The sequence below is a fragment of the Oncorhynchus mykiss genome, chromosome 3 (assembly GCF_057628025.1).
Source record: "Oncorhynchus mykiss isolate SJ-2025 chromosome 3, ASM5762802v1, whole genome shotgun sequence".
Classification (NCBI taxonomy): domain Eukaryota; kingdom Metazoa; phylum Chordata; class Actinopteri; order Salmoniformes; family Salmonidae; genus Oncorhynchus; species Oncorhynchus mykiss.
The window spans coordinates 4,059,921-4,085,397 of record NC_143024.1 but is presented as its reverse complement, the minus strand read 5'-3'; the positions used below and the strand labels follow the sequence as shown (position 1 = coordinate 4,085,397).

Sequence of the window (25,477 nt, the reverse complement as noted above, 5' to 3'; positions counted from 1 at the left end):
TCAGCCTGGGTCAGACTAGGAGGAAACGTCTCAGTGGGTCTCCATGACCATCAGCCTGGGTAGTGGACATGAAGCTCCGCACCAAGAGGACATGGTGTTTATAGTCAACAACAGAATCACTTAGTGATAAATCTCATCTCGACAGGCGAGATGTCAGAACCCCACAGCTAAAGAGCTGTCATCCTCCTCCAACCAGGGATTAGCTTTCATAGAAAACACAACTCTCTGTCCCCTTCCCTCCCTCTCTCTCTCCCTCTCCCTCCTCCTCTCTCTCTCCCCCTCTCTCTCTCCCTCCCCCCCTCTCTCTCCCTCCCCCCCTCTCTCTCTCTCTACCCCTCTCTCTCTCTCTCCTCCTCCCTCCCCCTCCCCCTCTCTCTCTCTCCCTCCCCCTCTCCCTCTCGTCGTTTTTCCATTGTTTTCCACGCTGAGTGTTTTGAAACTGTGTTTATAAAAGGCAACACATCAAAAATGGATGAAAGCTGAAAAGCTGTTGAAAATCAGCGCGGGCCACAGCGTCTAGAATGTTCTCACTGCGGAGTTATGTAGATTTGAGTAAACAAGTGCAAATTGTTGAGGTTTTAATTCAAATATTTGACACTCATTTTATCTGAAGTAACCCGATATAACATCTGTGAAGCAGATGGGTTTAAAAGCCCAGAGAAACTCTGTTCTCCCCCCTTCCCCCCCCACCCCCCCAGAGAAACTCTGTCCTCCCCCGTTCCCTCCCTCCCCCCAGAGAAACTCTGTCCTCCCCCCCAGAGAAACTCTGTCCTCCCCCGTTCCCCCCCCAGAGAAACTCTGCCCTCCCCTGTTCCCCCCCCCAGAGAAACTCTGTACTCCCCCCCAGAGAACCTCTGTCCTCCCCTGTTCCCTCCCTCCCTCCCCCCCAGAGAAACTCTGTCCTCCCCCGTTCCCTCCCTCCCTCCCCAGAGAAACTCTGTCCTCCCCCGTTCCCTCCCTCCCCCTCAAGAGAACCTCTGTCCTCCCCCGTTCCCTCCCTCCCTCCCCAGAGAAACTCTGTCCTCCCCTGTTCCCTCCCCACCCCCTCTAACCCCCAATGTTCAGTGAACAGAAGTGACTCTCAGAGTTTCCAGACCCCAATATGCCTTTTTACCCATCTCCTGTTATTGGCCCGATAGTAGGTTGATACTGCCAGGACATATGCTGGAACTCCCTCTCTCCATCCTTCCCTCCCTCCCTCCCTCCATCCTTCTCTCCCTCCCTCCCTCCATCCATTCTCTCTCTCTCTCTCCCTCCATCCATCCCCCTCTCTTCCTCCCTCCCTCTCTCCTTCCATCCATCCCCCTCTCTTCCTCCCTCCCTCTCTCCCTCCCTCCATTCATCCTTCTCTCCATCCCTCCCTCCATCCCTCCTTCTCTCCCTCCCTCCCTCCCTCCATCCCTCTCTTTCTCTCTCTCTCCCTCCCTCCCTCCCTCCCTCCATCCCTCTCTCTCTCCCTCCCTCCCCCTCTCTCTCTCCCTCCCTCCCTCCATCCATCCCTCTCTCTTCCTCCCTCCCTCCATCCATCCCTCTCTCCATCAATGACCTGAAAAGTAGTCTCTGCTCTGGTTCTGGTACCGACCATAACGTGTCAGTGTGTTGTAACAGAACTCTCTGGTTCTAGTACCGACCATAACGTGTCAGTGTGTTGTAACAGAACTCTCTGGTTCTGGTACTGACCATAACGTGTCAGTGTGTTGTAACAGAACTCTCTGGTTCTAGTACCGACCATAACGTGTCAGTGTGTTGTAACAGAACTCTCTGGTTCTGGTATCAACCATAGCGTGTCAGTGTGTTGTAACAGAACTCTCTGGTTCTGGTACCGACCATAACGTGTCAGTGTGTTGTAACAGTAACAGAACTCTCTGGTTCTGGTACCGACCATAACGTGTCAGTGTGTTGTAACAGAACTCTCTGGTTCTGGTACCGACCATACCGTGTCAGTGTGTTGAACAGTAACAGAACTCTCTGGTTCTGGTACCGACCATAACGTGTCAGTGTGTTGTAACAGAACTCTCTGGTTCTGGTACCGACCATAACGTGTCAGTGTGTTGTAACAGAACTCTCTGGTTCTGGTACCGACCATAACGCGTCAGTGTGTTGTAACAGAACTCTCTGGTTCTGGTACCGACCATAACGTGTCAGTGTGTTGTAACAGTAACAGAACTCTCTGGTTCTGGTACTGACCATAACGTGTCAGTGTGTTGTAACAGTAACAGAACTCTCTGGTTCTGGTACCGACCATAACGTGTCAGTGTGTTGTAACAGAACTCTCTGGTTCTGGTACCGACCATAACGTGTCAGTGTGTTGTAACAGAACTCTCTGGTTCTGGTACTGACCATAACGTGCCAGTGTGTTGTAACAGAACTCTCTGGTTCTGGTACCGACCATAACGTGTCAGTGTGTTGTAACAGAACTCTCTGGTTCTGGTACCGACCATAACGTGTCAGTGTGTTGTAACAGTAACAGAACTCTCTGGTTCTGGTTCTGACCATAACGTGTCAGTGTGTTGTAACAGAACTCTCTGGTTCTGGTACCGACCATAACGTGCCAGTGTGTTGTAACAGTAACAGAACTCTCTGGTTCTGGTACCGACCATAACGTGCCAGTGTGTTGTAACAGTAACAGAACTCTCTGGTTCTGGTACCGATCATAACGTGTCAGTGTGTTGTAACAGTAACAGAACTCTCTGGTTCTGATACCGACCATAACGGGACAGTGTGTTGTAACAGAACTCTCTGGTTCTGGTACCGACCATAACGTGTCAGTGTGTTGTAACAGAACTCTCTGGTTCTGGTACCGACCATAACATGTCAGTGTGTTGTAACAGAACTCTCTGGTTCTGGTTCTGACCATAACGTGCCAGTGTGTTGTAACAGAACTCTCTGGTTCTGGTTCTGACCATAGCGTGTCAGTGTGTTGTAACAGAACTCTCTGGTTCTGGTTCTGACCATAGCGTGTCAGTGTGTTGTAACAGAACTCTCTGGTTCTGGTTCTGACCATAGCGTGTCAGTGTGTTGTAACAGAACTCTCTGGTTCTGGTACCGACCATAACGTGTCAGTGTGTTGTAACAGTAACAGAACTCTCTGGTTCTGGTACCGACCATACCGTGTCAGTGTGTTGTAACAGAACTCTCTGGTTCTGGTACCGACCATAACGTGTCAGTGTGTTGTAACAGAACTCTCTGGTTCTGGTACCGACCATAACGTGCCAGTGTGTTGTAACAGAACTCTCTGGTTCTGGTACTGACCATAACGTGTCAGTGTGTTGTAACAGTAACAGAACTCTCTGGTTCTGGTACCGACCATAACGTGTCAGTGTGTTGTAACAGAACTCTCTGGTTCTGGTACCGACCATAACGTGTCAGTGTGTTGTAACAGAACTCTCTGGTTCTGGTACCGACCATAACGCGTCAGTGTGTTGTAACAGAACTCTCTGGTTCTGGTACCGACCATAACGTGTCAGTGTGTTGTAACAGTAACAGAACTCTCTGGTTCTGGTACCGACCATAACGTGTCAGTGTGTTGTAACAGTAACAGAACTCTCTGGTTCTGGTACCGACCATAACGTGTCAGTGTGTTGTAACAGAACTCTCTGGTTCTGGTACTGACCATAACGTGTCAGTGTGTTGTAACAGAACTCTCTGGTTCTGGTACCGACCATAACGTGTCAGTGTGTTGTAACAGAACTCTCTGGTTCTGGTATCAACCATAGCGTGTCAGTGTGTTGTAACAGTAACAGAACTCTCTGGTTCTGGTTCTGACCATAACGTGTCAGTGTGATGTAACAGAACTCTCTGGTTCTGGTACCGACCATAACGTGCCAGTGTGTTGTAACAGTAACAGAACTCTCTGGTTCTGGTACCGACCATAACGTGCCAGTGTGTTGTAACAGTAACAGAACTCTCTGGTTCTGGTACCGATCATAACGTGTCAGTGTGTTGTAACAGTAACAGAACTCTCTGGTTCTGATACCGACCATAACGGGACAGTGTGTTGTAACAGAACTCTCTGGTTCTGGTACCGACCATAACGTGTCAGTGTGTTGTAACAGAACTCTCTGGTTCTGGTACCGACCATAACATGTCAGTGTGTTGTAACAGTAACAGAACTCTCTGGTTCTGGTACCGACCATAACGTGTCAGTGTGTTGTAACAGAACTCTCTGGTTCTGGTTCTGACCATAACGTGCCAGTGTGTTGTAACAGAACTCTCTGGTTCTGGTTCTGACCATAGCGTGTCAGTGTGTTGTAACAGAACTCTCTGGTTCTGGTTCTGACCATAGCGTGTCAGTGTGTTGTAACAGAACTCTCTGGTTCTGGTTCTGACCATAGCGTGTCAGTGTGTTGTAACAGAACTCTCTGGTTCTGGTACCGACCATAACGTGTCAGTGTGTTGTAACAGTAACAGAACTCTCTGGTTCTGGTACCGACCATACCGTGTCAGTGTGTTGTAACAGAACTCTCTGGTTCTGGTACCGACCATAACGTGTCAGTGTGTTGTAACAGAACTCTCTGGTTCTGGTACCGACCATAACGTGCCAGTGTGTTGTAACAGAACTCTCTGGTTCTGGTACTGACCATAACGTGTCAGTGTGTTGTAACAGTAACAGAACTCTCTGGTTCTGGTACCGACCATAACGTGTCAGTGTGTTGTAACAGAACTCTCTGGTTCTGGTACCGACCATAACGTGTCAGTGTGTTGTAACAGAACTCTCTGGTTCTGGTACCGACCATAACGCGTCAGTGTGTTGTAACAGAACTCTCTGGTTCTGGTACCGACCATAACGTGTCAGTGTGTTGTAACAGTAACAGAACTCTCTGGTTCTGGTACCGACCATAACGTGTCAGTGTGTTGTAACAGTAACAGAACTCTCTGGTTCTGGTACCGACCATAACGTGTCAGTGTGTTGTAACAGAACTCTCTGGTTCTGGTACTGACCATAACGTGTCAGTGTGTTGTAACAGAACTCTCTGGTTCTGGTACCGACCATAACGTGTCAGTGTGTTGTAACAGAACTCTCTGGTTCTGGTACTGACCATAACGTGTCAGTGTGTTGTAACAGAACTCTCTGGTTCTGGTACCGACCATAACGTGTCAGTGTGTTGTAAAAGAACTCTCTGGTTCTGGTACCGACCATAACGTGTCAGTGTGTTGTAACAGAACTCTCTGGTTCTGGTATCGACCATACCGTGTCAGTGTGTTGTAACAGAACTCTCTGGTTCTGGTACCGACCATAACATGTCAGTGTGTTGTAACAGTAACAGAACTCTCTGGTTCTGGTACTGACCATAACGTGTCAGTGTGTTGTAAAAGAACTCTCTGGTTCTGGTACCGACCATAACGTGTCAGTGTGTTGTAACAGAACTCTCTGGTTCTGGTATCAACCATACCGTGTCAGTGTGTTGTAAAAGAACTCTCTGGTTCTGGTACCGACCATAACGTGTCAGTGTGTTGTAACAGTAACAGAACTCTCTGGTTCTGGTACCGACCATAACGTGTCAGTGTGTTGTAACATAACTCTCTGGTTCTGGTACCGACCATAACGTGTCAGTGTGTTGTAACAGTAACAGAACTCTCTGGTTCTGGTACTGACCATAACGTGTCAGTGTGTTGTAAAATAACTCTCTGGTTCTGGTACCGACCATAACGTGTCAGTGTGTTGTAACAGAACTCTCTGGTTCTGGTACCGACCATACCGTGTCAGTGTGTTGTAAAAGAACTCTCTGGTTCTGGTACCGACCATAACGTGTCAGTGTGTTGTAAAAGAACTCTCTGGTTCTGGTACCGACCATACCGTGTCAGTGTGTTGTAAAAGAACTCTCTGGTTCTGGTACCGACCATAACGTGTCAGTGTGTTGTAACAGTAACAGAACTCTCTGGTTCTGGTACCGACCATAACGTGTCAGTGTGTTGTAACAGTAACAGAACTCTCTGGTTCTGGTACCGACCATAACGTGTCAGTGTGTTGTAACAGAACTCTCTGGTTCTGGTACCGACCATAACGTGTCAGTGTGTTGTAACAGAACTCTCTGGTTCTGGTACCGACCATAACGTGTCAGTGTGTTGTAACAGTAACAGAACTCTCTGGTTCTGGTACCGACCATAACGTGTCAGTGTGTTGTAACAGAACTCTCTGGTTCTGGTACTGACCATACCGTGTCAGTGTGTTGTAACAGAACTCTCTGGTTCTGGTACTGACCATAATGTGTCAGTGTGTTGTAACAGTAACAGAACTCTCTGGTTCTGGTACCGACCATAACGTGTCAGTGTGTTGTAACAGAACTCTCTGGTTCTGGTACCGACCATAACGTGTCAGTGTGTTGTAACAGAACTCTCTGGTTCTGGTACTGACCATAACGTGTCAGTGTGTTGTAACAGAACTCTCTGGTTCTGGTACCGACCATAACGTGTCAGTGTGTTGTAACAGTAACAGAACTCTCTGGTTCTGGTACTGACCATAACGTGTCAGTGTGTTGTAACAGTAACAGAACTCTCTGGTTCTGGTATCGACCATAACGTGTCAGTGTGTTGTAACAGAACTCTCTGGTTCTGGTACTGACCATAACGTGTCAGTGTGTTGTAACAGAACTCTCTGGTTCTGGTACCGACCATAACGTGTCAGTGTGTTGTAACAGAACTCTCTGGTTCTGGTACTGACCATAACGCGTCAGTGTGTTGTAACAGAACTCTCTGGTTCTGGTACCGACCATAACGTGTCAGTGTGTTGTAACAGTAACAGAACTCTCTGGTTCTGGTACCGACCATAACGTGTCAGTGTGTTGTAACAGAACTCTCTGGTTCTGGTACTGACCATAACATGTCAGTGTGTTGTAACAGAACTCTCTGGTTCTGGTACCGACCATAACTCTGTCAGTGTGTTGTAACTCTGGTACTGACCATAACGTGTCAGTGTGTTGTAACAGAACTCTCTGGTTCTGGTACTGACCATAACGTGTCAGTGTGTTGTAACAGTAACAGAACTCTCTGGTTCTGGTACCGACCATAACGTGTCAGTGTGTTGAACAGTAACAGAACTCTCTGGTTCTGGTACCGACCATAACGTGTCAGTGTGTTGTAACAGAACTCTCTGGTTCTGGTACCGACCATAACCTGTCAGTGTGTTGTAACAGAACTCTCTGGTTCTGGTACCGACCATAACGTGTCAGTGTGTTGTAACAGTAACAGAACTCTCTGGTTCTGGTACCGACCATAATGTGTCAATGTGTTGTAACAGAACTCTCTGGTTCTGGTACCGACCATAACCTGTCAGTGTGTTGTAACAGAACTCTCTGGTTCTGGTACCGACCATAACGGGACAGGTCTTCTTGATGTACATGACACCAAAGCAGCCGTTGTTCTTGGCGGTCGGTGGTTCACGTGCGTATGGAGAAACGGAGAAACGGAAAGGGGATCTGAGAGACTTGCTGCTCTGGCTTCTTGTCTCAACACAGCTTAGGGAGGAAACCCTGACAAACCTTCTGGAAACATCAAAACACCACATGGTGATGAACAAACAATATAAACAGGAGGAACAGAGAGGTTTAGTCAGAGAGGTTTAGTCAGAGAGGTTTAGTCAGAGAGGTTTAGTCAGAGAGGTTTAGTCAGAGAGGTTTGGTCAGAGAGGTTTAGTCAGAGAGATTAGTCAGAGAGGTTTAGTCAGAGAGATTTAGTCAGAGAGGTTTAGTCAGAGAGGTTTGGTCAGAGAGGTTTAGTCAGAGAGATTAGTCAGAGAGATTTAGTCAGAGAGATTTAGTCAGAGAGGTTTAGTCAGACAGGTTTAGTCAGAGAGGTCCGGTCAGAGAGGTTTAGTCAGAGAGGTTTAGTCAGAGAGGTTTAGTAAGAGAGGTTTAGTCAGAGAGATTAGTCAGAGAGGTTTAGTCAGAGAGGTTTAGTCAGAAAGGTCCGGTCAGAGAGGTCCGGTCAGAGAGGTTTAGTCAGAGAGGTTTAGTCAGAGAGGTCTGGTCAGAGAGGTTTAGTCAGAGACATTTAGTCAGAGAGGTTTAGTCAGAGAGGTTTAGTCAAAGAGGTTTAGTCAGAGGTTTAGTCAGAGAGGTTTAGTCAGAGAGGTTTAGTCAGAGAGGTCTGGTCAGAGAGGTTTAATCAGAGAGGTTTAGTCAGAGGTTTAGTCAGAGGTTTAGTCAGAGAGGTTTAGTCAGAGAGGTTTAGTCAGAGAGGTCTGCTCAGAGAGGTTTAGTCAGAGAGGTTTAGTCAGAGAGGTTTAGTCAGAGAGGTTTAGTCAGAGAGGTCCGGTCAGAGAGGTCCGGTCAGAGAGGTCCGGTCAGAGAGGTTTAGTCAGAGAGGTTTAGTCAGAGAGGTTTAGTCAGAGAGGTTTAGTCAGAGAGGTCTGGTCAGAGAGGTTTATTCAGAGACATTTAGTCAGAGAGGTTTAGTCAGAGAGGTTTAGTCAAAGAGGTTTAGTCAGAGGTTTAGTCAGAGAGGTTTAGTCAGAGAGGTCTGGTCAGAGAGGTTTAATCAGAGAGGTTTAGTCAGAGAGGTTTAGTCAGAGGTTTAGTCAGAGGTTTAGTCAGAGAGGTTTAGTCAGAGAGGTTTAGTCAGAGAGGTCTGCTCAGAGAGGTTTAGTCAGAGAGGTTTAGTCAGAGAGGTTTAGTCAGAGAGGTCCGGTCAGAGAGGTTTAGTCAGAGAGGTCCGGTCAGAGAGGTTTAGTCAGAGAGGTTTAGTCAGAGAGAGTTAGTCAGAGAGATTTGGTCAGAGAGGTTTAGTCAGAGAGGTTTAGTCAGAGAGGTCCGGTCAGAGAGGTTTAGTCAGAGAGGTTTAGTCAGAGAGGTTTAGTCAGAGAGGTCCGGTCAGAGAGGTTTAGTCAGAGAGGTTTAGTCAGAGAGGTTCGGTCAGAGAGGTTTAGTCAGAGAGGTTTAGTCAGAGAGGTTTAGTCAGATAGGTTTGGTCAGAGAGGTTTAGACAGAGAGGTTTAGTCAGAGAGGTCCGGTCAGGACTGATCTGAGAACATGATCCTAACTGTTAAGAGAGATTCAGCCCTCTGGTCTCAGTATTGGAGGACACAGGAACTAGAGTCCGAAATATCACCCTATTCCCGATAAAGTGCACTACTTTAGACCAGAGTCCTATGGGGTAGGGCACTTCTTTAGACCAGAGCCCTATGGGGTAGGGCACTACTTTAGACCAGAGCCCTATGGGACAGGGCACTACTTTAGACCAGAGCCCTATGGGGTAGGGCACTAATTTAGACCAGAGCCCTATGGGACAGGGCACTACTTTAGACCAGAGCCCTATGGGACAGGGCACTTCTTTAGACCAGAGCCCTATGGGACAGGGCACTACTTTAGACCAGAGCCCTATGGGGTAGGGCACTACTTTAGACCAGAGCCCTATGGGACAGGGCACTAATTTAGACCAGAGCCCTATGGGGTAGGGCACTAATTTAGACCAGAGCCCTATAGGGTAGGGCACTACGTAGTGAAGAAGGTGCCATTTGGGAAACAGGAAATATCTTGCCTGACCAGGAACAGGTCATTCCTCCATGGTAACGTTGTGGTTACGGGTCGGAGAACACAACAGTGATGCATCATGGTCCGTTTCCTGTGTTCTATTCAGGAGGACTTTGTTGTGGCGAAACAAAACCACAGAGACCTTTAACTTCCCAGCTACGCCTCACCCAGGTCACATGACAGGGGCCTGGACTCTACAAATCTTTCATTGAGAGTATTTTAACCTCTTGTGTTGTTTGGTGGTTTGGTAGCACCACTGTCAGACAGAGAAATATGTTGAGAAGGATTATAGCCACAGACGGCAAGGGACTAGGAGACAGACAGACAGGCTTGATGAGATCTTTAAGGGCCCTCAGCAAGGTACTAGGAGACAGACATACAGCCTTGATGAGATCTTTAAGGTCAGGGCCCTCACCAAGGCACTAGGAGACAGACAGACAGGCTTGATGAGATCTTTAAGGGCCCTCACCAAGGCACTAGGAGACAGACAGACAGGCTTGATGAGATCTTTAAGGGCCCTCACCAAGGTACTAGGAGACAGACAGACAGGCTTGATGAGATCTTTAAGGGCCCTCACCAAGGTACTAGGAGACAGACAGACAGGCTTGATAAGATCTTTAAGGGCCCTCAGCAAGGTACTAGGAAACAGACAGACAGGCTTGATGAGATCTTTAAGGTCAGGGCCTTCAGCAAGGCACTAGGATATCTCTCTTAACCAGCTGGTTAATGTTCCCTTCACTAAGGTGTGATATCTCTCCTAACCAGCTGGTTAATGTTCCCTTAACTAAGGTGTGATATCTCTCCTAACCAGCTGGTTAATGTCACTAAGGTGTGATATCTCTCCTAACCAGCTGGTTAATGTTACTAAGGTGTGATATCTCTCCTAACCAGCTGGTTAATGTCACTAAGGTGTGATATCTCTGCTAACCAGCTGGTTAATGTCACTAAGGTGTGATATCTCTCCTAACCAGCTGGTTAATGTTCCCTTCACTAAGGTGTGATATCTCTCCTAACCAGCTGGTTAATGTCACTAAGGTGTGATATCTCTCCTAACCAGCTGGTTAATGTCACTAAGGTGTGATATCTCTCCTAACCAGCTGGTTAATGTCACTAAGGTGTGATATCTCTCCTAACCAGCTGGTTAATGTTCCCTTCACTAAGGTGTGATATCTCTCTTAACCAGCTGGTTAATGTCACTAAGGTGTGATATCTCTCCTAACCAGCTGGTTAATGTCACTAAGGTGTGATATCTCTCCTAACCAGCTGGTTAATGTCACTAAGGTGTGATATCTCTTAACCAGCTGGTTAATGTCACTAAGGTGTGATATCTCTCCTAACCAGCTGGTTAATGTCACTAAGGTGTGATATCTCTCCTAACCAGCTGGTTAATGTCACTAAGGTGTGATATCTCTTAACCAGCTGGTTAATGTCACTAAGGTGTGATATATCTCCTAACCAGCTGGTTAATGTTCCCTTCACTAAGGTGTGATATCTCTCCTAACCAGCTGGTTAATGTCACTAAGGTGTGATATCTCTCCTAACCAGCTGGTTAATGTCACTAAGGTGTGATATCTCTCCTAACCAGCTGGTTAATGTCACTAAGGTGTGATATCGCGCCTAACCAGCTGGTTAATGTTCCCTTCACTAAGGTGTGATATCTCTCCTAACCAGCTGGTTAATGTCACTAAGGTGTGATATCTCTCCTAACCAGCTGGTTAATGTCACTAAGGTGTGATATCTCTCCTAACCAGCTGGTTAATGTTCCCTTCACTAAGGTGTGATATATCTCCTAACTAGCTGGTTAATGTCACTAAGGTGTGATATCTCTCCTAACTAGCTGGTTAATGTTCCCTTCACTAAGGTGTGATATCTCTCTTAACCAGCTGGTTAATGTCACTAAGGTGTGATATCTCTCCTAACCAGCTGGTTAATGTCACTGAGGTGTGATATCTCTCCTAACCAGCTGGTTAATGTCACTAAGGTGTGATATCTCTCCTAACCAGCTGGTTAATGTCACTAAGGTGTGATATCTCTCCTAACCAGCTGGTTAATGTCACTAAGGTGTGATATCTCTCCTAAATAGAACTGTACTGCGACTTCACTTCCCAGGTGCCTCGAGGTGTAGTCCTCATAGAACTGTACTGGGACTTCACTTCCCAGGTGCCTCGAGGTGTAGTCCTGATAGAGCAGAGGTAGAGGAACCTGAGCTGCCCCTGAGACAATAATATGAACTGGGAATACTCCTGGGATCTAAGTTGAATGTGAATACAGGGGCTATATAGACAGAGGTTACTCTGAGAGAGAGAAAGAGAAGAGAGGAGGGGGAGAGAAAGAAGGAGAAGAGGGGGAGAGAAGAGAAGAGAGGCGGGAAGGAGAAGAGAAGAGAGGGGGGAAGGGGGAGAGAAGAGAGGGAGAGAAAGAAGGAGAAGAAGGGAGAGGAGAGAAGAGAGAGGGCGAGAAGAGCGAGGGGGAGAGAAGTGTGAGGGAGGAGAAGAGAGAGGGTTGAAGTGCGAGGGAGGAGAAGAGAGAGGGGGAGCTGCATTTTTCAACTGTAAAAAGACAACAGGGAAGGTAAATGTTTAAAGCTCTTACCGTCTAGCTTGGGTCCAGTCTTCATGTTCATGGTACCCTTCATAGCCGACACCGACCAGGACAGGCTGGGCCGGGCAGGGTGCGACTCTGTCTCCATGACAACCACGATCTGGGCGGTGCGGAGGGACACCTTGTGGAAGGGTGCCAGGGATCTTAGGGAGCTGAGGTGGGAGGGGTCGGGACGATGGGGAGAGGAGGACGAGGTCCTACTGGGGGAGGAATGAGGGGTGGAGGGGGGTTTGGGAGTCTCCCAGTAGTGATGAGGTAGGGCCCTCCTCAGGTAGGCCTTGGTCTGCTCCAGTTTCACCAGCGTAGGGTTCACCTTCAGGGGCCGGGACAGCTCCACGTTCAGCTCCGCTGGACGAACAGAAGACAGAGTTACCGTAATACTAAATATTAACAGGAGACAGAGTTACCGTAATACTAAATATTAATAGAAGACAGAGTTACCGTAATACTAAATATTAACAGAAGACAGAGTTACCGTAATACTAAATATTAACAGGAGACAGAGTTACCGTAATACTAAATAATAATAGAAGACAGAGTTACCGTAAAACTAAATATTAACAGAAGACAGAGTTACCGTAATACTAAATATTAATAGAAGACAGAGTTACCGTAATACTAAATATTAATAGAAGACAGAGTTACCGTAATACTAAATATTAATAGAAGACAGAGTTACCGTAATACTAAATATTAACAGGAGACAGAGTTACCGTAATACTAAATATTAACAGGAGACAGACAGGGGAGAGAGTTACCGTAATACTAAATATTAACAGAAGAGAGACAGGAGACAGAGTTACCGTAATACTAAATATTAACAGGAGAGAGACAGGGGAGAGAGTTACCGTAATACTAAATATTAACAGAAGAGAGACAGGAGACAGAGTTACCGTAATACTAAATATTAACAGGAGACAGAGTTACCGTAATACTAAATATTAATAGAAGACAGAGTTACCGTAAAACTAAATATTAACAGAAGACAGAGTTACCGTAATACTAAATATTAATAGAAGACAGAGTTACCGTAATACTAAATATTAATAGAAGACAGAGTTACCGTAATACTAAATATTAACAGGAGACAGAGTTACCGTAATACTGAATATTAACAGAAGACAGAGTTACCGTAATACAACATATTAACAGGAGAGAGACAGAAGACAGAGTTACCGTAATCCTAAATATTAACAGAAGAGCTTTAGGTTTTATGTTCCTTGTGGAAATTAGCCACATTGAGAGTTGCTGAGCTCTAAGCAGGTCAGTTTAGGTGGAGAGATAGTGGAGGGAGATCTGTCCTAAGAGGAGGTGTCAGTATAGGTGGAGAGAGAGTAGAGGGAGATCTGTCCTAAGAGGAGGTGTCAGTTTAGGTGGAGAGATATCTGTCCTAAGAGGAGGTGTCAGTATAGGTGGAGAGAGAGTAGAGGGAGATCTGTCCTAAGAGGAGGTGTCAGTTTAGGTGGAGAGATAGTGGAGGGAGATCTGTCCTAAGAGGAGGTGTCAGTTTAGGTGGAGAGATAGTGGAGGGAGATCTGTCCTAAGAGGAGGTGTCAGTATAGGTGGAGAGAGAGTAGAGGGAGATCTGTCCTAAGAGGAGGTGTCAGTTTAGGTGGAGAGAGAGTAGAGGGATATCTGTCCTTAGAGGAGGTGCCAGTTTATGTGGAGAGATAGTAGAGGGAGATCTGTCCTTAGAGGAGGTGCCAGTTTATGTGGAGAGATAGTGGAGGGAGATCTGTCCTTAGAGGAGGTGCCAGTTTATGTGGAGAGAGAGTAGAGGGATATCTGTCCTTAGAGGAGGTGCCAGTTTATGTGGAGAGATAGTAGAGGGAGCTGTCAAAGTGATATAAACATGCCTTTATAGAAACACAACCAGGTGTGATAAACACATAACTTTGGAGTGATAGATGTGCAGAAGATGAATGTGCATGTAGAGATACTGGGGTGCAAAGGAGCAAAACAATAACAATATGGGGATGAGGTAGTTGGATGGGCTATTTACAGATGGGCTATGCAGTGAACTGTGAGCCCCTCTGACAGCTGGTGCTTAAAGTTAGAGAGGGAGATATAAGTCTCCAGCTTCAGTGATTTTTGCAATTCCTTCCAGTCATTGGCAGCAGAGAACTGGAAGGAAAGGCGGCCAAAGTAGGAATTGGCTTTGGGGGTGACCAGTGAGATATACCAGCGGATGCTACGGGTGGGTGCTGCTATGGTGACCAGTGAGCTGAGATAAGGCAGACAACACATGTAGCCTGGAGGAGAGGAAGAGGAGGAGGAGGGGGAAAAGGGAGGATGAGGAGGATATGGAGGGAGGGGAGGGGGGGATACTGCCATTCACCCCAGTGGAAGAGGAGATGGGGGAGAGGGAGGTGAGGTTTAGAGGGGGATACTGCCTATCACCCCAGTGGAAGAGGATATGGGGGAGAGGGAGGTGAGGGAGAGGGAGGATGAGGTTTATAGGGGGATACTGTCATTCACCCCAGTGGAAGAGGAGATGGGGGAGAGGGAGGTGAGGGAGATGGGGGAGAGGGAGGTGGGAGAGATGGGGGAGAGGGAGGTGAGGGAGATGGGGGAGAGGGAGGTGAGGTTTAGACCCCCAGAAAGAAGGAATCTGCTTTACAATGTAGCTTATATCATTTCCAGTTAAATTACTAGCAGGAAAGTTTCCAGCTGTGAAATAAATCGCTCATGTGCTGTTACTCCTGTACTCTCTCTCCTCCTGTCCTCTCTCTCCTCCTGTCCTCTCTCTCCTCCTGTCCTCTCTCTCCTCCTGTCCTCTCTCTCCTCCTGTACTCTCTCTCCTCCTGTCCTCTCTCTCCTCCTGTCCTCTCTCTCCTCCTGTACTCTCTCTCCTCCTGTCCTCTCTCTCCTCCTGTACTCTCTCTCCTCCTGTACTCTCTCTCCTCCTGTCCTCTCTCTCCTCCTGTACTCTCTCTCCTCCTGTACTCTCTCTCCTCCTGTACTCTCTCTCCTCATGTACTCTCTCTCCTCCTGTCCTCTCTCTCCTCCTGTACTCTCTCTCCTCCTGTACTCTCTCTCCTCCTGTACTCTCTCTCCCCTCTCTCCTCATGTACTCTCTCTCCTCCTGTCCTCTCTCTCCTCCTGTACTCTCTCTCCTCCTGTACTCTCTCTCCCCTCTCTCCTCATGTACTCTCTCTCCTCCTGTCCTCTCTCTCCTCCTGTACTCTCTCTCCTCCTGTACTCTCTCTCCTCCTGTACTCTCTCTCCTCTCTCTGGCCAGCTCAATGGTACCACCAACTGGCCAGCTCAATGGTACCAACAACCGGGCCAGGCCAGCTCAATGGTACCACCAAAAAGGCCAGCCCAGCTCAATGGTACCACCAACTGGCTAGCTCAATGGTACCACCAACTGGCCAGCTCAATGGTACCACCAACCGGGCCAGGCCAGCTCAATGGTACCACCAACCGGGCCAGGCCAGCTCAATGGTACCACCAACCGGGCCAGCCCAGCATAATGGCACCCCCAACCGGGCCAGCCCAGCTCAATGGCACCATAAACCGGCCAGCCCAGCTCAATGGCACCATAAACCGGCCAGCCCAGCTCAATGGCACCACAAACCGTCCAGCTCAATGGTACCACCAACCGGGCAGCTCAATGGTACCACTAACTGGGCCAGCACAGCTCAATGGTACCACCAACCGGGCCAGCCCAGCTCAATGGTACCACCAACCGGGCCATCCCAGCTCAATGGTACCACCAACCGGGCCAGCCCAGCTCAATGGTACCACCAAAAAGGCCAGCCCAGCTCAATGGTACCACCAACTGGCTAGCTCAATGGTACCACCAACTGGCCAGCTCAATGGTACCACCAACCGGGCCAGGCCAGCTCAATGGTACCACCAACCGGGCCAGCCCAGCATAATGGCACCCCCAACCGGGCCAGCCCAGCTCAATGGCACCATAAACCGGCCAGCTCAATGGTACCACCAACTGGGCAGCTCAATGGTACCACCAACCGGGCCAGCCCAGCTCAATGGTACCACCAACCGGGCAGCTCAATGGCACCACCAACCGGGCCAGCCCAGCTCAATGGTACCACCAACCGGGCCAGGCCAGCTCAATGGTATCATCAACCGGGCCAGGCCAGCTCAATAGCAACAACCTAACCTTTATAGGAGCAGGCTAATGCTCTGCACAGGATACCACCTCTCTGACTCTTTCCACCCAGCTCCTATAGAATCATCTGGAAGTCCAGCCAGAAGATACCACCTCTCTGACTCTATACACCCAGCTCCTATAGAATCATCTGGAAGTCCAGCCAGAAGATACCACCTCTCTGACTCTTTCCACCCAGCTCCTATAGAATCATCTGGAAGTCCAGCCAGAAGATACCACCTCTCTGACTCTATACACCCAGCTCCTATAGAATCATCTGGAAGTACAGCCAGAAGATACCACCTCTCTGACTCTATACACCCAGCTCCTATAGAATCATCTGGAAGTCCAGCCAGAAGATACCACCTCTCTGACTCTATACACCCAGCTCCTATAGAATCATCTGGAAGTCCAGCCAGAAGATACCACCTCTCTAACTCTTTTCACCCAGCTCCTATAGAATCATCTGGAAGTCCAGCCAGAAGATACCACCTCTCTGACTCTATACACCCAGCTCCTATAGAATCATCTGGAAGTCCAGCCAGAAGATACCACCTCTCTGACTCTTTCCACCCAGCTCCTATAGAATCATCTGGAAGTCCAGCCAGAAGATACCACCTCTCTGACTCTTTCCACCCAGCTCCTATAGAATCATCTGGAAGTCCAGCCAGAAGATACCACCTCTCTGACTCTATACACCCAGCTCCTATAGAATCATCTGGAAGTCCAGCCAGAAGATACCACCTCTCTGACTCTATACACCCAGCTCCTATAGAATCATCTGGAAGTCCAGCCAGAAGATACCACCTCTCTGACTCTTTCCACCCAGCTCCTATAGAATCATCTGGAAGTCCAGCCAGAAGATACCACCTCTCTGACTCTTTCCACCCAGCTCCTATAGAATCATCTGGAAGTCCAGCCAGAAGATACCAACTCTCTGACTCTTTCCACCCAGCTCCTATAGAATCATCTGGAAGTCCAGCCAGAAGATACCACCTCTCTGACTCTTTTCACCCAGCTCCTATAGAATCATCTGGAAGTCCAGCCAGAAGATACCACCTCTCTGACTCTTTCCACCCAGCTCCTATAGAATCATCTGGAAGTCCAGCCAACTCTTACCCCCTACTTACTAACACGTTTAACTTGTAGCCTTCAAAGGTAGCCTCTTTAAGCTCATCGTGTGCTGAGAGAGAGGGGGGGAAAGGCAGCGCACGGAAATCTGGATTAATGAAAGAAAGATGGTGGTCCTTCCGTCATGTTCGTTGGGACATCAAAAGAAGGCCTTGTCCAGGAGTGAAATTCCTTCACTTCTCACGCAGGTGTTTTGATTAGGAACACCCTGCCTTTCAATCAAACACAAAGTGGTGCTTTTAACCCAGCCGAGGACTGTCAGTGGTGCTTTAACCCAGCCGAGGACTGTCAGTGGTGCTTTTAACCCAGCCGAGGACTGTCAGTGGTGCTTTTAACCCAGCCGAGGACTGTCAGTGGTGCTTTTAACCCAGCCGAGGACTGTCAGTGGTGCTTTAACCCAGCCGAGGAATGTCAGGGGTTCATTAACCCAGCCGAGGACTGTCAGGGGTTCTTTAACCCAGCCGAGGACTGTCAGGGGTTCTTTAACCCAGCCGAGGACTGTCAGTGGTTCTTTAACCCAGCCGAGGACTGTCAGTGGTTCTTTAACCAGAGGACTGTCAGTGGTGCTTTAACCCAGCCGAGGACTGTCAGTGGTTCTTTAACCAGAGGACTGTCAGTGGTGCTTTAAACCAGCCGAGGACTGTCTGTGGTGCTTTAACCCAGCCGAGGACTGTCAGTGGTTCTTTAACCAGAGGACTGTCAGTGGTGCTTTAAACCAGCCGAGGACTGTCAGTGGTGCTTTAAACCAGCCGAGGACTGTCAGTGGTTCATTAACCAGAGGACTGTTAGTGGTTCCCCCCCCACTCTCCCCCTCTCTCTCTCTCCCTCCCTCCCCCTCTCTATCTCTCCCTCCCCCCTCTCTCTCTCCCTCCCCCCTCTCTCTCTCCCTCCCCCCTCTCCCTCTCTCTCCAACTGGTAGCTGTTACTTCTCCAACCTCCTGTCATTGACCCTTTCACACAAGAGAAGGACGCAGAAAGACGGAGAGCAGGACTGTTTCCTGGGTCCTCCAGGGCAGACAGAAGACTGTCAGGAAGAGAAGAAGAAGGCAGAGGGGAATGGTTTCCTCAGGAAGAGAAGAAGAAGGCAGATGGGGATTGTTTCCTCAGGAAGAGAAGAAGAAGGCAGAGGGGGACTGTTTCCTCAGGAAGAGAAGAAGAAGGCAGAGGGGGACGGTTTCCTCAGGAAGAGAAGAAGAAGGCAGAGGGGGACGGTTTCCTCAGGAAGAGAAGAAGAAGGCAGAGGGGGATGGTTTCCTCAGGAAGAGAAGAAGGCAGAGGGGGAGTGTTTCCTGGGTCCTCCTGGTCAGACAGAAGACTGTCAGGAAGAGAAGAAGAAGGCAGAGGGGAATGGTTTCCTCAGGAAGAGAAGAAGAAGGCAGATGGGGATTGTTTCCTCAGGAAGAGAAGAAGAAGGCAGAGGGGGATGGTTTCCTCAGGAAGAGAAGAAGAAGGCAGAGGGGGATTGTTTCCTCAGGAAGAGAAGAAGGCGGCAGAGGGGGATTGTTTCCTCAGGAAGAGAAGAAGAAGGCAGAGGGGGATTGTTTCCTCAGGAAGAGAAGAAGGCAGAGGGGGACTGTTTCCTCAGGAAGAGAAGAAGAAGGCAGAGGGGGACTGTTTCCTCAGGAAGAGAAGAAGAAGGCAGAGTGGGATTGTTTCCTCAGGAAGAGAAGAAGAAGGCAGAGGGGGACTGTTTCCTCAGGAAGAGAAGAAGAAGGCAGAGGGGGACTGTTTCCTCAGGAAGAGAAGAAGAAGGCAGAGGGGGACTGTTTCCTCAGGAAGAGAAGAAGAAGGCAGAGGGGGACTGTTTCCTCAGGAAGAGAAGAAGAAGGCAGAGGGGGACTGTTTCCTCAGGAAGAGAAGAAGGCAGAGGGGGACTGTTTCCTCAGGAAGAGAAGAAGAAGGCAGAGGGGGACTGTTTCCTGGGTCCTCCAGGTCAGACAGAAGACTGTCAGGAAGAGAAGAAGAAGGCAGAGGGGGACTGTTTCCTCAGGAAGAGAAGAAGAAGGCAGAGGGGGATGGTTTCCTCAGGAAGAGAAGAAGAAGGCAGAGGGGGACTGTTTCCTCAGGAAGAGAAGAAGAAGGCAGAGGGGGACGGTTTCCTCAGGAAGAGAAGAAGAAGGCAGAGGGGGACGGTTTCCTCAGGAAGAGAAGAAGAAGGCAGAGGGGGATGGTTTCCTCAGGAAGAGAAGAAGGCAGAGGGGGAGTGTTTCCTGGGTCCTCCAGGTCAGACAGAAGACTGTCAGGAAGAGAAGAAGAAGGCAGAGGGGGATTGTTTCCTCAGGAAGAGAAGAAGAAGGCAGAGGGGGATTGTTTCCTCAGGAAGAGAAGAAGAAGGCAGAGGGGGATTGTTTCCTCAGGAAGAGAAGAAGGCAGAGGGGGACTGTTTCCTCAGGAAGAGAAGAAGAAGGCAGAGGGGGACTGTTTCCTCAGGAAGAGAAGAAGAAGGCAGAGTGGATTGTTTCCTCAGGAAGAGAAGAAGAAGGCAGAGGGGGACTGTTTCCTCAGGAAGAGAAGAAGAAGGCAGAGGGGGACTGTTTCCTCAGGAAGAGAAGAAGAAGGCAGAGGGGGAGTGTTTCCTCAGGAAGAGAAGAAGAAGGCAGAGGGGGACTGTTTCCTCAGGAAGAGAAGAAGGCAGAGGGGGACTGTTTCCTCAGGAAGAGAAGAAGAAGGCAGAGGGGGACTGTTTCCTGGGTCCTCCAGGTCAGACAGAAGACTGTCAGGAAGAGAAGAAGAAGGCAGAGGGGGACTGTTTCCTCAGGAAGAGAAGAAGAAGGCAGAGGGGGATGGTTTCCTCAGGAAGAGAAGAAGAAGGCAGAGGGGGATGGTTTCCTCAGGAAGAGAAGAAGAAGGCAGAGGGGGACTGTTTCCTCAGGAAGAGAAGAAGAAGGCAGAGGGGGACTGTTTCCTCAGGAAGAGAAGAAGAAGGCCGAGGGGGACTGTTTCCTCAGGAAGAGAAGAAGAAGGCAGAGGGGGATGGTTTCCTCAGGAAGAGAAGAAGAAGGCAGAGGGGGACGGTTTCCTCAGGAAGAGAAGAAGAAGGCAGAGGGGGACTGTTTCCTCAGGAAGAGAAGAAGAAGGCAGAGGGGGACGGTTTCCTCAGGAAGAGAAGAAGAAGGCAGAGGGGGACGGTTTCCTCAGGAAGAGAAGAAGAAGGCAGAGGGGGATGGTTTCCTCAGGAAGAGAAGAAGGCAGAGGGGGAGTGTTTCCTGGGTCCTCCTGGTCAGACAGAAGACTGTCAGGAAGAGAAGAAGAAGGCAGAGGGGGATTGTTTCCTCAGGAAGAGAAGAAGGCAGAGGGGGATTGTTTCCTCAGGAAGAGAAGAAGAAGGCAGAGGGGGATTGTTTCCTCAGGAAGAGAAGAAGAAGGCAGAGGGGGATTGTTTCCTCAGGAAGAGAAGAAGAAGGCAGAGGGGGATTGTTTCCTCAGGAAGAGAAGAAGAAGGCAGAGGGGGACTGTTTCCTCAGGAAGAGAAGAAGAAGGCAGAGGGGGATTGTTTCCTCAGGAAGAGAAGAAGAAGGCAGAGGGGGACGGTTTCCTCAGGAAGAGAAGAAGAAGGCAGAGGGGGACTGTTTCCTCAGGAAGAGAAGAAGAAGGCAGAGGGGGACTGTTTCCTCAGGAAGGGAAGAAGAAGGCAGAGGGGGATTGAAGAGGAGAGGGCTGGTCCAGCCTTGAACCCTCCCTCGCTGCAGCTGCCTTCCTCTGTGTGTGTGTGTGTGTGTGTGTGTGTGTGTGTGTGATGAGCAGGCCACAGCAAGGCGAGGGTCAGATCTGAAACCTCTCATCCCGTTTACATCCCAGTACACACACACACACACACACACACACACACACACACACACACACACACACACACACACACGTTACTTGTGTTCCCTCTCTGCAGGTTCCATCCTTGGCAGGGGAGCTGTGATTGGTCCGTGTGCTCTCAGTAAATGTCTGGCAGCTTGCTGTAAACACAGGGAACTGCTCTCCTCTGACTGTGGTCTCCATCTGGTCTGATGGACGCTCACCTCGTTAAACAGCATCAAATCAGAGGGACCTTAGGGAACACTACCTGGAGGGAGTCCTCAATGGAGCCCTATTCCCTATATAGTGCACTACTTTAGACCAGAGCCCTATTCCCTACGTAGTGCACTACTTTAGACCAGGGCCCTATTCCCTATATAGTGCACTACTTTAGACCAGGGCCCTATTCCCTACGTAGTGCACTACTATAGACCAGGGCCCTATTCCCTATGTAGTGCACTACTTTAGACCAGGGCCCTATTCCCCACATAGTGCACTACTTTAGACCAGGGCCCTATTCCCTATATAGTGCACTACTTTAGACCAGGGCCCTATTCCCTATATAGTGCACTACTTTAGACCAGGGCCCTATTCCCTATGTAGTGCACTACTTTAGACCAGGGCCCTATTCCCTCTATAGTGCACTACTTTAGACCAGGGCCCTATTCCCTATATAGTGCACTACTTTAGACCAGGGCCCTATTCCCTATATAGTGCACTACTTTAGACCAGGGCCCTATTCCCTATGTAGTGCACTACTTTAGACCAGGGCCCTATTCCCTCTATAGTGCACTACTTTAGACCAGGGCCCTATTCCCTATATAGTGCACTACTTTAGACCAGGGCCCTATTCCCTATATAGTGCACTACTTTAGACTTTATTTAACTAGTCAAGTCATTTAAGAACAAATTCTTATTTACAATGACGGCCTAGGAACAGTGGGTTAACTGGTCTAGGAACAGTGGGTTAACTGGTCTAGGAACAGTGGGTTAACTGGTCTAGGAACAGTGGGTTAACTGGTCTAGGAACAGTGGGTTAACTGCCTTGTTCAGGGGAACAGTGGGTTAACTGGTCTAGGAACAGTGGGTTAACTGGTCTAGGAACAGTGGGTAACTGGTCTAGGAACAGTGGGTTAACTGGTCTAGGAACAGTGGGTTAACTGGTCTAGGAACAGTGGGTTAACTGGTCTAGGAACAGTGGGTTAACTGGTCTAGGAACAGTGGGTTAACTGGTCTAGGAACAGGGGGTTAACTGGTCTAGGAACAGTGGGTTAACTGGTCTAGGAACAGTGGGTTAACTGGTCTAGGAACAGTGGGTTAACTGGTCTAGGAACAGGGGGTTAACTGGTCTAGGAACAGTGGGTTAACTGGTCTAGGAACAGTGGGTTAACTGGTCTAGGAACAGTGGGTTAACTGGTCTAGGAACAGTGGGTTAACTGGTCTAGGAACAGTGGGTTAACTGGTCTAGGAACAGTGGGTTAACTGGTCTAGGAACAGTGGGTTAACTGGTCTAGGAACAGTGGGTTAACTGGTCTAGGAACAGTGGGTTAACTGGTCTAGGAACAGTGGGTTAACTGGTCTAGGAACAGTGGGTTAACTGGTCTAGGAACAGGGGGTTAACTGGTCTAGGAACAGTGGGTTAACTGGTCTAGGAACAGTGGGTTAACTGGTCTAGGAACAGTGGGTTAACTGGTCTAGGAACAGTGGGTTAACTGGTCTAGGAACAGTGGGTTAACTGGTCTAGGAACAGTGGGTTAACTGGTCTAGGAACAGTGGGTTAACTGGTCTAGGAACAGTGGGTTAACTGGTCTAGGAACAGTGGGTTAACTGGTCTAGGAACAGTGGGTTAACTGGTCTAGGAACAGTGGGTTAACTGGTCTAGGAACAGTGGGTTAACTGGTCTAGGAACAGTGGGTTAACTGGTCTAGGAACAGTGGGTTAACTGGTCTAGGAACAGTGGGTTAACTGGTCTAGGAACAGTGGGTTAACTGGTCTAGGAACAGTGGGTTAACTGGTCTAGGAACAGGGGGTTAACTGGTCTAGGAACAGTGGGTTAACTGGTCTAGGAACAGTGGGTTAACTGGTCTAGGAACAGTGGGTTAACTGGTCTAGGAACAGTGGGTTAACTGGTCTAGGAACAGTGGGTTAACTGGTCTAGGAACAGTGGGTTAACTGGTCTAGGAACAGTGGGTTAACTGGTCTAGGAACAGTGGGTTAACTGGTCTAGGAACAGTGGGTTAACTGGTCTAGGAACAGTGGGTTAACTGGTCTAGGAACAGTGGGTTAACTGGTCTAGGAACAGTGGGTTAACTGGTCTAGGAACAGTGGGTTAACTGGTCTAGGAACAGTGGGTTAACTGGTCTAGGAACAGTGGGTTAACTGGTCTAGGAACAGTGGGTTAACTGGTCTAGGAACAGTGGGTTAACTGGTCTAGGAACAGGGGGTTAACTGGTCTAGGAACAGTGGGTTAACTGGTCTAGGAACAGTGGGTTAACTGGTCTAGGAACAGTGGGTTAACTGGTCTAGGAACAGGGGGTTAACTGGTCTAGGAACAGTGGGTTAACTGGTCTAGGAACAGTGGGTTAACTGGTCTAGGAACAGTGGGTTAACTGGTCTAGGAACAGTGGGTTAACTGGTCTAGGAACAGTGGGTTAACTGGTCTAGGAACAGTGGGTTAACTGGTCTAGGAACAGTGGGTTAACTGGTCTAGGAACAGTGGGTTAACTGGTCTAGGAACAGTGGGTTAACTAGTCTAGTGGGTTAACTGGTCTAGGAACAGTGGGTTAACTAGTCTAGTGGGTTAACTGGTCTAGGAACAGTGGGTTAACTAGTCTAGTGGGTTAACTGGTCTAGGAACAGTGGGTTAACTGGTCTAGGAACAGTGGGTTAACTGGTCTAGGAACAGTGGGTTAACTGCCTGTTCAGGGGCAGAATGACAGATTTGTACCTTGTCAGCTCAGGGGTTTGAACTAGAAACCTTTCGGTTACAAGTCCAAGAACATCAACTGAGAATCAGCTGTATGAATCAAGGTTAGAGGACATGACAGAAATACGCTCAGCACAGACAGGATGTGAACTGACAGGGTTTGTACGCTCGTTCGTGTGTGTGTGTGTGTAGTGTGGGAGAGACATCCCACAGAGAGACATCCCACAGAGAGACATCCCATCCCACAGAGAGACATCCCATCCCACAGAGAGACATCACACCGAGAGATATCCTACAGAGAGACATCCCAGAGAGAGATATCCTACATAGAGAGACATCCCATCCCACAGAGAGACATCCCACAGAGAGACATCCCATCCCACAGAGAGACATCCCACAGAGAGACATCCCAGAGAGAGACATCCCACAGAGAGACATCCCACAGAGAGACATCCCACAGAGACAACCCATCCCACAGAGAGACATCCCATCCCACAGAGAGACATCCCACAGAGAGACATCCCATCCCACAGAGAGACATCCCACAGAGAGACATCCCATCCCACAGAGAGACATCCCACAGAGAGACATCCCATCCCACAGAGAGACATCCCACAGAGAGATATCCCAGAGAGACATCCCACAGAGAGACATCCCATCCCACAGAGAGACATCCCACAGAGAGACATCCCATCCCACAGAGAGACATCCCACAGAGAGACATCCCATCCCACAGAGAGACATCCCACAGAGAGACATCCCACAGAGAGACATCTCACAGAGAGACATCCCACAGAGAGACATCCCAGAGAGACATCCCAGAGAGACATCCCATCCCACAGAGAGACATCTCAGAGAGACATCCCACAGAGAGACATCCCACAGAGAGACATCCCAGAGAGACATCCCACAGAGAGACATCCCACAGAGAGACATCCCAGAGAGACATCCCAGAGAGACATCCCATCCCCCAGAGAGACATCTCAGAGAGACATCCCACAGAGAGACATCACACCGAGAGATATCCTACAGAGAGACATCCCAGAGAGAGATATCCTACATAGAGACATCCCAGAGAGAGACATCCCATCCCACAGAGAGACATCCCACAGAGAGACATCCCATCCCACAGAGAGACATCCCACAGAGAGACATCCCAGAGAGACATCCCAGAGAGACATCCCATCCCCCAGAGAGACATCTCAGAGAGATATCCCACAGAGAGACATCCCACAGAGAGACATCCCAGAGAGACATCCCACAGAGAGACATCCCAGAGAGACATCCCAGAGAGACATCCCACAGAGAGACATCCCACAGAGAGACATCCCAGAGAGACATCCCACAGAGAGACATCCCACAGAGAGACATCCCAGAGAGACATCCCACATAGAGACATCCCACAGAGAGACATCCCAGAGAGACATCCCAGAGAGACATCCCATCCCC

The 25,477-nt window shown here is 48.9% G+C and overlaps 1 protein-coding gene across 1 annotated transcript in view; it reads right to left on the bottom strand.

Annotated features, from left to right (window-relative positions):
* The window catches only part of LOC149984267 (intermembrane lipid transfer protein VPS13B-like), a 721,339-nt gene that overhangs the window by 145,172 nt on the left and 550,690 nt on the right, over positions 1-25,477 (bottom strand). Inside the window, 1 exon segment of the mRNA XM_090230526.1 lies at positions 12,060-12,416. Within this exon segment, the coding sequence (XP_090086652.1) occupies positions 12,060-12,416 (357 nt within the window).